Here is a 13034-nt window from a genome sequence, read left to right as displayed (position 1 = left end):
GTTGTTATTTGTCGTATTTTGTATCTAGACCAGTCCCCATAGTTATCCTTGGTTTTCAAGATAATTTTGGCTTTGTTTTTATCTGTTGTATCTTCCATCTTGGCCATCTCGGTCCTCGGGCATCGTCCTTTTTCAGTTTAATATTATTTATCATTGCCATTCACAAAAAGGTTACATATCTAGAGGAAATGTGGATTAGTTTCCTTTGGAATGTTTCAATTTCATTTTAAATGAATTCTAGTTTGTATAGGACATTTTGAAGTTTTTCAAATTTAGAGTCTATAATGTTTGTGACAATGAAGGTATTTTGGAGGTAAAAAAATCTATTTATATGATGCAAGAAAAAAAATTATTGGGGGTGGGGTGATTAATTACATTCTTTTAATAGCATATCGAGAAAAAGAACAAGATTAATACCATATCAAGAAAAAGAACAAGAAAAATGCATGATCAAGATGATTAGGTTGTATACAACAAAACACAAATGCTACATCATAATGAGCAACTAGCTCACAAGTAAAAACCTACTAGAACCTATGCTATTCGGGCATATGATCTCTTATTACACAATTACAACTAGACACTCCTTCACTAGCTAATCTATCAGCCTCCACATCAGCTTCTCTCCAAACATGAAAGAAATGAATCGATGGCCATCAAGTTTATCGACCACTTCATCAAATACATCCACAAGTTTCCATGGGAATCCCACTTGCTCTATAATTCATCTAGTTATGTTTAGTCATCTTTGATATATGATTCTTCACTCAAAAAGGAATAAGAAGCCTGACTCCCTATCTAATAGACAATGCTTCCAATTCAGTAGAACTGATTTCTCCCACTAGAAAAGCAAAGGTGAGTAGAACCTAATGGTTTCCATCTCTAATAATAATTTTCAAAAAAAAAAATCTCTTATAATATCGAATATAACAGCGTGCCCTGATTCCCCATACTTGATCCATCAAATTCATCTTGATACTTACCATCGAGGGTGGTTCCATCTAGGAAAAATCTTTTTTTTTAATGGTAGAAATCATTAAAAAAGACCGAGGCGATCAGTAAGTACAAAGAGAAAAAACAATACAAGAAAGGCAACACACCCTCAAGGGGGGAGAAAATCAAATTTCTCCAAGGCTCTAAATCAACCCCCCTCCTAGCTTGTGAATCTGCCTCTCCATTTGCCAATCTCCTAACATGATTGAACTTCACATGAGAATCTCCGATAATATCAAGGATTTCATTAAAAAAATCCGCAAACCTCCACAGGAATTTATGAGAGCCGGACAACCATCGGATGACATTTATGGAATCTCCTTCCACAACAATATTATTAAGGTTCTCACCTTCAAGCAGCTTAATTCCTTGGTGAGCAGCCCTCACTTCCGCCTCATTCGAATCGGCAGTCCCAATCGGTCCGGCAAAAGACCAAATGATTACACCCAAATCATCCTTTAATAGCCCACCAATACCCGCTGGACCGGGATTACCTATACTAGATCCATCAAAGTTAAGCTTACGCAACCATACCCCGGAGGTTCCCATTTTTCTGCACTAATATTCCTCCTGTCACCACTGGAGCAAACCTCTAACCAACCATACCATAAATCAAACGCTGATACAAACTGAAATACCTGTAATGACTTCGCCCAAAATATTGTTAACGCCGTTACTTTAGAAGCAACGAAGTTAGCACTTTTAGAAATGCCTCTGAAAGTTCTAGCATTTCTTTCTCTCCATAACGACCAAATAACAGCAAGAAAAGAAAGCTTCCAAAGAGTTTTCCCCTTCAATCCCCACGGGGCATATTACCAACTCTCTAAAGCTTGTGCCATGTCCCTCGGAAAAACCCAATGCACCCAATCTAGGAAAAATCTTCTATTAGGAACATCGTTCTGCAGAAAATAGTTACATTTCCTCCAAATTATCGATACCAAAGCTCATTCCACCGATTATCTCATATAATAGTCTGCACTGATTCCCCCAACTTGAGCCATCAAATTCATCTTGATACTTATCATCGATGGTGGTTACATCTAGGAAAAATCATTCTTTTAAGAACAGCACTATGCAGAAAATAGTTCCATTTCCACCAAATCTCCAATACCTTCTTCTTTAATGTTCCAATACATGAATTTGAAAGGTTGATGGCTTTGGACTTTGAAAGGCGTTTTAATGTGAATAGGTGTTTTAGACACAATTAATCTCTCTCAAAAGGACCACTGCGGAGCCTAGTTAAATTACCATCAAGAAAAATGAGACTGAAGCCCATAAGTTAGTCACCGCAGTGGAACCCAACCTTTGTGATTGGAGATCCCTGAAGCCCATAAGTTAGTCACAGCAGTGGAACCCAACCTTTGTGATTGGAGATCCCATGAAGAATGCTCAATAGGCATAAAAGAAGTTGTAGGGTGGCTGGGAGGAGCATTGATTGTTTAAGGAGTATTCCCTACCCCCATTCTTATGGTAACAATGCTCATTATTGTGACAGTTTTAGGATGAGTATCAACTCTTAATGAGCCCAAGGCAGGATTCTGCAGGGTGTAGGTCACGGAGCACACTTGGAGGACTCGCCTATGTAAGTATAGTAGTGACTAGTGAGGTTGATATTGTGGATAGGGACGGAGACAGGAATTTACACTTGCAGGGGGTGGCGCTTACTAACTTTCTATGTAAGAATTGATGCAACGCATATTACCAGAGTTGAAAAACGACGGTACATATTACATCGGCATATGTCCTTTCTTTTAGCGGCGTTCACGAACGCCGGTAAAACTCTTTTTTGTTGTGGTGATAAAAGGGATTTTGCAAGTCATTTGGGGGGGGGGGGGGGGGGGGCGCACTTTATATGTCCCTGTAAGGCACAAAACTGACTAAATCTAAATTAATTGCTCATAGAGTGTGTGTCAAGATAAAGTCAAAACTTAAGGACCTATTGTATGACTTAGTTCACTACGGCTCTTTCATACTGTTAGATGTGTATTATGTGATGTATGTGTTGCCCAAGGGCATAGTGGTCATTGTACCTTCCCTCTTTATATAAATACATAAGTGAGGGGAGAAGTCTCCAGCTCACTATTTTTCTTCTCATCTATTCTCTCTACCTTTCTCTCAACATGGTATCAGAGCCCTAGGGTTTACCCTAATCTAGGGACCACCATTAGAATACCCCTCCATCTTCTTTCTTCTTTTTTTCTTTCTTCTTTTCTCCTCTCTTTTTTCCCTTTCTCCATCTTCTTCTTTCTTTTTCTTCCTTTTTCTCTCCTCTCTTTTTTCCCCCTTTCTCCATTTCCCCCCCTCAAAACCTAACCTTACGAGTTACGGCCTTCCCACCCCACCCAAACCTCTCACAACCCTTTTCCCCGTGAAACCCTAATCTAAAAGGGTACCTCTCCTTTCCCCATTCTTGCCTTCTTAGTCTCTTTTCTCAACACATACAAAAACTTACTAAGTGTATAATCAAGTCCAGAAGACGCTTACCACTCATTGCACAGTAAAGTCGTTTGCCTGTTTATTATTGTTGGAATATGTAACTTGCCTAAGGGCATTTAGGACTTTGTACATTCCTTTATGTTTTAGTATAAAGAAATGAGTCAGGGGGAGATAACCCTAACTCATTTATTTTCTCTATCTAAACTTTCGGCTAACATGGTATCAGAGGCTTAGGGTTTTCTGATCCCTAGGGTTCTCTATCAGCCTCCATCTTCTCCGACACCCCCCACCCCTCTCGCCGTGAAACCCAACTCCGGGCCAAGTTTCATCTGAGGCACACCGGCACGCTGTCTTTTTCCTCCTGAGAAGGAGTCGTTCTCTCCGAGCCGAAGGCACCAGGCCCTCTCTCCCTCCCGCCAAGTTTCTCCTCCCCTGCGCATAGCTCCTGGTCCTGTACCCCCGCACAGCAACCCCCCACACATTTTCTACCCAGGGCGGAGAAAGAGGATTTGCACCCCCCACCCCAAATTTTCCAGGAAAATATTTTCTTCACATGTTGGAAAAATAAAACTTTTTCCAGGACCGAGAATTTGCCCCCCCCCCCCCCCCACCCACAAAATCACTTTCCTGGAAATAAGTCTCCAGGACTGTGTTTCGCCTCGCATGAGAATTATTATTTTTTTCCAACCCCCAATTCCTAGGTTTGTTGGTAAGCCTCACAACCCCAAGTTTTTCAACCCACATCATTTTTCCTCCTCTTCCTTTCATCCCTTGGTAAACCCTACCACTCTTTTCTCCCTGTTATTATGTGTTAGATCTTCATCTCTTACCCTACTTTGATTCTAGTTTGTCTTTGCGGCTCCCCTCTGTGCCTCATGGCTTCCCTCTAGTCAAGCTTCGTCGATGCCCGTCATTCTTGGAGCCGCGTCTAGCTTTCTTGGCGTATCCTAGTTTGCCCACCTATTCTGTTATCTCATGTTATTCGTCTTGATTTGGATTGCTTGTTTCTTTCTTGCTTGTTGTTATGGAGGAGGTGCTTGACAATCCTTCCATAGGAGTGGCTCCTGGTGTTCGTCCGACACCCTCTTTGGCGTCTTCTTCGTCATCATCTCTCTCTGTGGATGGATCATTCCCACATATCACTACTGTTAACAGCCGTCGAGAAGTATCTTATTGCCCGTGGGAAAGCCCACGTCATTTGTCGTGATCGTCCTTCTACGATGGATCCCACCTTTGATCGATGGGAACAGGAGGATGCTCTTGTTTGTACCCTTTTGTGGCAGAGTATGGCCCCTCACGTCTCTGGGCCCTTGATGCTTCTGCCTACTGCGAAACGGATCTGAGATCAGGTTACTCTTCTTTACTCTGGCGTGGCAAACATTAGTTGGATCTGCTCTACCTATTCTGAGTGGGTGCGTTTCCGCCGTGGTGATCTCCCTCTTGCCACCCATTACAGCCAATTCGTTGGCCTCTGTCAGCAGCTTGATGTTTACATGCCGCTTACCACGGATCTCACAGAGGCTGCCCGTCAGAGGGATCAGATCCGTGTTGTGCAGTACCTTGAGAGTTTGGGTCCAGAGTACATGCATCTTCGTCAGCAGATTATCGGTTCTGGCGCTATTCCTTCCCTTACTGAGGTTTACTCCCGCGTCCAGCAGTGCTCTCCTGGTGATCCAGTGATATCTGTTCCTATTGATGGTTCTGCTCAAGCGACCTATGATGGCAGTACTCGCCCGCCTCGTGGTGGAGCCTCCTCTGGTCGTGGCCGTGGCCGTGCCGGCCATGGTGGTGGTCGTTCTGGTGGTGGCCGTGGCCGTTCTTTTTGCACTCACTGTTAGCGCAAGAGACATTATATTAACCATTGCTATACCCTGCATCCCGAGCTTCGTTAGGCACGCTCGGCTCACATGGGTGCTACTACTGCTTCGGCTTCAGATCGTCCTCCCTCTGCAGGTTTCGCCCAGCCAGGTAGTTCACCCACTACCCTTCTATCTAGCTCAGGGTCATGGATCATTGACTCTAGCGCATCCAATCACCTGACTGGTAACTCTTCTCTGGTAACTCTTCTCAACTTCATTCTTTTCGCTCTCTTCTCGTCTCCCTCTCAGTCTATCACCCTTGTTGATGGGTCCACTACACCTATCACTGGTGTTGGTCATATCTCCCCTCATCCTGCTCTTACCTTATCTTCTGTTTTATGTGTACCAAAATCACCATTTAGTTTACTTTCAGTTAGCCAAATTACTAAATCTCTTACTGTTCTGTCTCATTTTTCCCATCTTACTGTTTGTTTCAGGATCTCTCAACTGGGAAGACGATTGGAACGGGTCGTGAGGTAGATGGACTCTATCGTCTTGACTGCCGGCCGCCTACTGTCTTACATAGCTCTGTGGATACATTTCAGTGGCATTGTCGCTTGGGGCATCCTTCACTTCAGCGGCTGCAGCACACTTCTCTGGTTCCCAGACCTTTTTCTAATTTTCAGTGCGAGTCCTGTGAACTCGGGAACCACCCTCGTGTGTCGTTTCCATCCCGGATCATTAGTCGAGTGTCTAGTCCATTTGAATTAGTCCATTCTGATGTATCGGGGACCCTCTAGGGTCGCGTCTAGTACTGGCTTTCGGTATTTTATTGTGTTTATTGATGACTTCTCACGCATGACCTGGTTATATTTACTAAAGAGTCGATCCGACGTGTTCTTTGCTTTTCGCACATTTCATTCTGAAATTAAGAATAAATATGATTGCAATATTAAATGTCTTCGTACTGACAATGCTAGAAAATATTTTTCTGATACTAATGGCTTTAAATCCTATCTCTCCCAACATGGGATTTTACATCAGTCTTCATGTGCGTACACCTCTCAACAGAATGGTGTTGTTGAGAGAAAACTTCGTTATTTGCTTGAAGTAGGTCGCACTCTTCTTTTTCAGATGAGTGTTCCTAAGGCATACTGGAGTGATGCCCTTCTCACGGCATGTTTCTTAGCAAATCGCCTTCCTTCCTCTGTCTTAGAGGGTGCCTCTTCTTTCGAGATTTTATCTCCTAGTAAGGAACAGTTTCCTCTGACACCTCGTGTATTTGGATGCGTTTGTTTTGTTCATCACCTTGGACCTGGCCGTGACAAACTCGATCCCCGGTCTGAGCGTTGTGTCTTTCTGGGGTATTCCCGTACGCAGAAAGGCTATCGTTGCTATAGCCCTCGTCTGCGTCGCTGGTTTGTCTCAGCCGATGTTACATTCTTTGAGTCTAAGGCATTCTTCCAACATGGCGCGGCATCTTTCACCCCTTCTCTCGAGTCTGAGGTCTCGCTTCCCTTACCAGATCTACCTGCTTCTCTTCCGTCATCTCCTATTTCCGTGCGGCCAGCTTCTACAGCTTCTACTTCTTCTGCCACGTTGGAGAAGCCAGCTCCACCTAAAATTACACAGCAGTATCAGCGGCGCCAAGTTACAGATAGGTCACTTTTACCTCCTCTCGCACAATCATCTTCTGAGCCGATGATCCCTCTCTCCCGCTCTCAGGTATCTTCTCTTCCACCTTCCTCTGTTGTTTCTGATTCTCCTATTGCATCTCGTACGAGATCCCGTTCCACTGCACATCCTATTTCGAATTTTGTTTCTTATGATAAGCTCACCAGTACCTTCCAGAGCTTTGTTTCCTCCTTGTTTTCTATGTCTATACCACAGTCAGTGGCTGAGGCTCTTAACCATCCTGGTTGGCGTGATGCTATGAACCTAGAAATGGGCGCTCTTCATAGTAATGATACATGGGATCTGGTTTCCCTACCCGCTGGTGCCCGTCCTGTTAGTTGTCGGTGGGTTTTCTCCATCAAATACCCCCCTGATGGTACTGTGGAGCGCTTAAAAGCACGGTTAGTCGCGAAAGGATACACTCAGACCTTTGGTGTTGACTACACTAAGACCTTCAGTCCCGTTGCGAAAATTCCCTCTGTCCGTGTGCTCCTGTCTCTTGCTGTTAATCATAGCCGGCCCCTTCATCAGGTGGATGTGAAGAATGCCTTCCTCCATGGCGACCTGACTGAGGAGGTGTATATGGAGCAACCACCAGGGTTTGTTGCTCAGGGGGAGACTTCCTCCTACGTGTGTCGCCTACACAAGTCACTCTATAGCCTCAAACAATCTCCGCGTGCGTGGTTTGGGAAATTCAGTGGGGCAGTCATGCGCTTTGTCATGAAACAATGCGCAGTGGATCACTCAGTCTTCAGTTATCACTCTTCAGCTGGGTGTATTTTGTTGATAGTTTATATGGATGACATAATCATCACAGGGAGCAATTCACAAGGTATACAACGTTTGAAAACCTTCTTGCAAAAGGAATTCTCTACTAAGGATTTGGGTCAGCTCAGGTATTTCTTAGGGATAGAGGTTGCTCGTGCTTCTAGAGGCTTGTTCCTATCACAGAGAAAGTATGTCTTGGACTTGCTAAAAGAAACAGGCAATCTTGGAGTTAAACCAGCTTCTGCACCAATGGATCCTAATGTGAAACTCGTTCCAGAAGAATGAGAGCTGTTGGAGGATCCTGACAGGTATCGCAGGCTTGTCGGTAAACTTATATATCTCACGGTTACTCGGCCAGATATTTCATATGCTGTTGGAGTTGTCAGTCAGTATATGAGCTCTCCACGTACTTCTCACTGGGCTGCGGTGACACAGATTCTCAAGTATTTGAAAGGGGCTCCAGGGAAGGGATTGATGTTCAAAAGACATGGCCATATGAAAGTTGAAGGCTTCTTTGATGCAGATTTGGCTGGATCCCCAGTAGATAGACGGTCCACCACTGGGTATTGTACATTTATAGGTGGCAATCTTGTTTCATAGAAGAGTAAGAAGCAGGATGTTATAGCTAAGTCCAGTGCAGAGGCTGAATACAGGGCAATGGCACAGACAAGCACGGAACTTATTTGGCTACGTTCATTTCTTTCTGAAATTAGCTTCATTTCATCTTCTCCTTCGCAGCTTTATTGCGACAACAAAGCTGCAATATATATTGCCAACAATCCAGTCTTCCATGAGCGCACCAAGCATATTGAAGTGGATTGTCATTTTATTCGTCAAAGAATCTAGAAAAGAGAGATTTGCACTGTGTTTACTCGATCAGGGGACCAATTAGCTGATATGTTTACAAAGTCCTTAAATAAGTCAAAATTGAGTGATATATGTAACAAGCTAGGAATGTATGATATCTACATTCCAGCTTGAGGAGGAGTGTTGAAATATGTAACTTGCCTAATGGCATTTAGAACTTTGTACATTCCTTTATGTTTTAGTATAAAGATATGAGTCAGGAGGAGATAACCCTAACTCATTTATTTTCTCTGTCTAAACTTTCAGCTAACAATTATTAAATTTTAAATCATACCCAGAAGACACTTTAACAATTTTACACTGAAGAGTGTGATTCTTAAGTTATAAATTACAATAAATAAGTACCCAAAAAAGGAAAAAAAAGATCCATGGAGAAAGAAAACATACTTGAGCATTGGTATCGAAGGGAGAAGGGTTGAAGAAAATGTCGATTTCCCTCACCACACTATCTTCTTCTTCTTGCCCTCTATCAACATCCATTGATTCTTCCACCTCCTTCAATTGTTGCTCCTCTTCCTCCGATTTGTTGATACTGATAGAAGGGGAGAATGAGGGCTCGAAAGGTTTGATGGGTTCTTCTTCTTTCTTGGTTGGAGGGAGAGAATTAGAGGGGTTTTCAGATTTGGGTTCGAGTTTGGGACGGGGTTTGAACTTGGATTTGGGTTGAAACCTGGTTAATTTGGAGGATGAAGGTGCTTGGTTTGGAACATCTAGGTCTAGGTCTAGCTCCATTGAAGAGCCACCTCCTCGCTCGAAAACGTTGAAAGGATTGAAGGGTTCTTCGCCCTTCTCCATCTCTCTCTGGGATTACTGAAATATACCGTAGTTGTAATGGGCACAACGGGAACGAATATTTGCCTTTTCTCCTGTGTTTGTACTTCGTACCACGTTTAACCTGATATATGGATGTTTTTATTTTTTTATTAGCATTTTTACAAAATAGCACCTATGGATTAACTTAATTATAAAAAACTACCTATCATTTAAAAAACATTAAAAGGCCACCTATATGGTTTGCAAAAAAATAAAAAATAACACCACTCACCACTTCGAAATATAATTTAACCTGATATATGGATGTTTTTATTTTTTATTAGCATTTTTACAAAATAGCACCTATGGATTAACTTAATAATAAAAAACTACCTATCATTTAAAAAACATTAAAAGGCCACCTATATGGTTTGCAAAAAAAAAAAAAAATAACACCACTCACCACTTCGAAATATAATTTTACTCGGGGTGCGCATTCGGTTTAAACCGAACCGAAATAACTGAAAAGTTAAAACCGAAATTATTTCAGTTACCCAAAACTTCGAACCTAAACCGAGTATGTTAGCAACCGAACCGAAACCGAAAAACCGAATTCACTGAAAAGCAATCGGAAGTCATCATCAAAGAAAACCAAAACCCTAAAATCCGGTCATAAACACAGATTTTCCGATTTGTTTGATAGAAAACAGGTGTAAAAGTCTAAAAGATTACCGATTTGTTTGAGGAGAGAGATCCTTTTCTGCCATTTCATCTTCGAGAGGGAGAGAGAGAGTTGAAAAAATACTGCAAATAAGGTATTTTCTGCAAAGAATATTTTCCTCTGGAGTCGGAGATGAGGTGGAGGCCGTGGAGTCGGAACCTCAGAGATGGAGAGGCGACGGAGTTTAGAGGAGGAAAAACCCTAGCTTTTGGGTTTTTGCTCCTGCTAATTTGGTACGGTGAAAAACTGGAAAGGAAAAATCGAGGGAGCTGATATATTCGCCCCTTTTCATTACTAGGGACACCCGATTCAAAACCTCCTGACCGGCTAATGAGAGTATCCGGTTAGATATACTTACTCCTTTAGGAAATGACTAAAATGCCCAAGAAACACTCACCCGCATCTTTGCCCATTACTCTCGCCCAAATCCACAGGAGCCCAAGTTCAGAGATGCCCCAGGAAGTGCAGAAACGCCCTAGGTCTCTCTCTAGAAATCAACAAATCTGGAAATTTTGTTCTTTTAGAACATCTTAATTTGTAACCCACCAACAAAACGAGGAAGATAGAGACCATTGCTGCTTAGGAGAAGAAGCTTTTCTATTTTGACACCCTTCTCACTGCCACCCAAGATTTTTAAACAGAAACATAAGCTTGGAGGTAGATTTGGGCAATTTTTGGGAGCCGATGGTTTTCTCTTTCGAAACCCTTTGATCTATAGAGAATTGTGAATGATTCACAAGTTTTCTGCACAAATTGAAATTTTACTTACCCTTTTACCACCAGGGTCATCAAGCCTGAGGCAGCTAAGGAACTTTGTACAGAGAAAACTTCTCTGAGTTTCTAGATACAGAATTTCGATGGCCCCATGCCATAAGAATACTATTTTTATGCTTAGTTTCTATATCACATTTGGTTCCAACACCCATGTCCACCAGTGAATAATGAGAGAGACTTGGGCGCTGGATTTGGTTTCTGAAGTTGGGCTTTGCATTTGGGCGAGAGGTAGGTGAGAGAGACAGAAATGAGATGGGATATTGATGCCTGCATGGGTGTTTTGGTCATTTTCCAAAATAATCCCTACGTGTAATTGGCCACTTGCTTTAGCCGGGACAAATGTTTCAGAAAAGGTGTCCGCAGAATTGAAAGGGGCGTATATATCAGCTCCCAAAATCTACAATAGTCGAATGGTTTTGATTAGTAAGTCTCAAAACTTTTACTTGGGACAACCCCTTGAGCCTGTTTTAAGTGAAAAAGGGGTGTGGATATATCAAAGTTAAGCAACTTCTTAATTTCAATTTCTAAAACAGACACTTTATACCTCTTTGATGAAATTTCGATTTTTGGTTAAACCGCATTTTCTGCCTTGGTAACCGAAAATCGAAATTTAGATTTTCGTAAACCGAAACCGAACCAGCCCACCCCGGAACTGAACCGAATTGGCCGAGTGAATTTGGTTCGGTCAGTTAATTCGGTTTTAACCGATTAATGCACATCCCTAATTTTAGGGGATTTGCTAGCGTTCATAGCAAAAAACATTTCACGGATGGTCTGTTGCATGTTAAACCACCCACACAGGCTCACTCTTCAGTAGCTTTTGTCTTCATTCACGAGCTGGGTGGTATGACATGCAACAAACCATCTGTGAAATGCCTTTTGGGATGGACGCTAGCAGATCCGAAATTCTAGATATAGGTAAAAGATTATTTTATATTATAGCAAAAAAAAATAGGACATTATTTTTCCTTAAACTTTTAGGGCACGTTTGGCTACCATGAATTTTTTTTCATGATAAATTGAGGTGTCTCCGAGTGGAGATGAGGTTGAAGTGGTTAAAAAATAAATAAGCAATAAACATGAAACTAGTGTCTCCAAGTTAAGAAGTGGCGAAAATTTAGGAACAAAAAACTCTAATCAAGTTGGGATCGACTTTCTCCTGATTTTTAGCCACTTCTCTTCTCATCTGATCATCTCAATCGTGACCTCCCAAATCTCTCTCCTTCTCCTACTGCCCTACCCCTCTCTCACCACTAGGAGACACTGATTTATCATGGAAAAAAAATCATGGCAGCCTCACATGGCTTTAAAGACAAAAGCTTTTGAAGAAAAAAATTCATTAAAACGATTATGAAGAAAAAAATTAACTATATTTATGTATAGGAAAAATATACAATCGTACATGAAAATATACGTTTTTTTTTTTTTTTGTAGCATGAAAATATACATTCTTAAAGAAAAGAAATCCTAAGTAAAATTGTTCTCTCTATGTATTTGTTTAAGACACTTGGGTGCACATTCAGGATTCCAAACAAATCGCCCGCCCCCTCCCCCGGAGTATTTGTTTTAACTTTTAAGAAGCTTGGATGCACATTCAAGATTCCATTTATTTATCTTTATCATGTTCCGTCTATTTCTTTATGGGAGCTTGTGATTTCAAAACTAGGAGGTTATATTGTAAACAATTTCATGTTGGATGCATAAAGCAATGGTAAAAAAGGAAAAAATGCACCCCCTTTTAACGGTTTCTGTGAGAATGTTTCACTGCTTCAGGATAAATTCACCCCCTTTAACATTTTTCTTTGCCTTTAAAACTTAACACCTTTAAAACTTAACTAACAAAGTTAAAGGGGGCGATTTTATCCGTCAGAGCGGGGGAAATATCATTTCCCAAAAAGAAAATGCAAGTATGGTAACTTCATCGAAATTTTTTTCTTCAAAAAGTTTTTCATTTAAATTTGTTCACTATTTTTTTTTCGCTGAAAATCTTTCCATTGAAAAGTTTTTCGCTAGAAAAGATTTTATTGAAATTTTTTTGCTGAAAATTTTCTCATTGTAAACTTGTCTGAAAATGTTTTCAATGAAAAATAATTCTGAAAATTTTTGTCACTGAAAAATCTTCTTTGAAAATTTTCTCATTAATTTATTTTTTAATTTTTTTCTTTGAAATTTTTTCTTTGAAAATTGTTTCGTCGATATTTAGTCCTTTGATAATAGGTTTCCTTTTTGGAGATTTTATATTTCTATCT

At 41.3% G+C, this 13034-nt stretch overlaps 1 protein-coding gene across 6 annotated transcripts in view; it reads right to left on the bottom strand.

Annotated features, from left to right (window-relative positions):
• Nucleotides 1-10302, bottom strand: part of LOC143885364 (SIN-like family protein) — a 115511-nt gene extending 105209 nt beyond the window's left edge. For 5 of the 6 annotated variants that reach the window (XR_013253248.1, XR_013253250.1, XR_013253247.1 and 2 more), the window contains exons 1-2: nt 10023-10302; nt 8925-9432 (exon numbers count right to left, since the gene is read on the bottom strand). Coding sequence is in view for 2 of the 6 variants with exons in the window: in XM_077389504.1 (XP_077245619.1) it covers nt 8925-9332 (408 nt within the window). In the remaining 4 variants the exon portion in view is untranslated. The remainder of the gene's footprint in view (nt 1-8924; nt 9433-10022) is intronic. The other variant, XM_077389502.1, reaches the window with a different exon arrangement.
• Nucleotides 10303-13034: the final 2732 nt, after the last annotated feature.

The sequence above is a fragment of the Tasmannia lanceolata genome, unplaced genomic scaffold (assembly GCF_043159265.1).
Source record: "Tasmannia lanceolata isolate RefF3 unplaced genomic scaffold, GAP_Taslan_0.1 ptg000008l, whole genome shotgun sequence".
Classification (NCBI taxonomy): Eukaryota; Viridiplantae; Streptophyta; class Magnoliopsida; order Canellales; family Winteraceae; genus Tasmannia; species Tasmannia lanceolata.
Note: the sequence above shows the minus strand (reverse complement) of the source record. Positions and strands in the feature narration are given on the sequence as shown.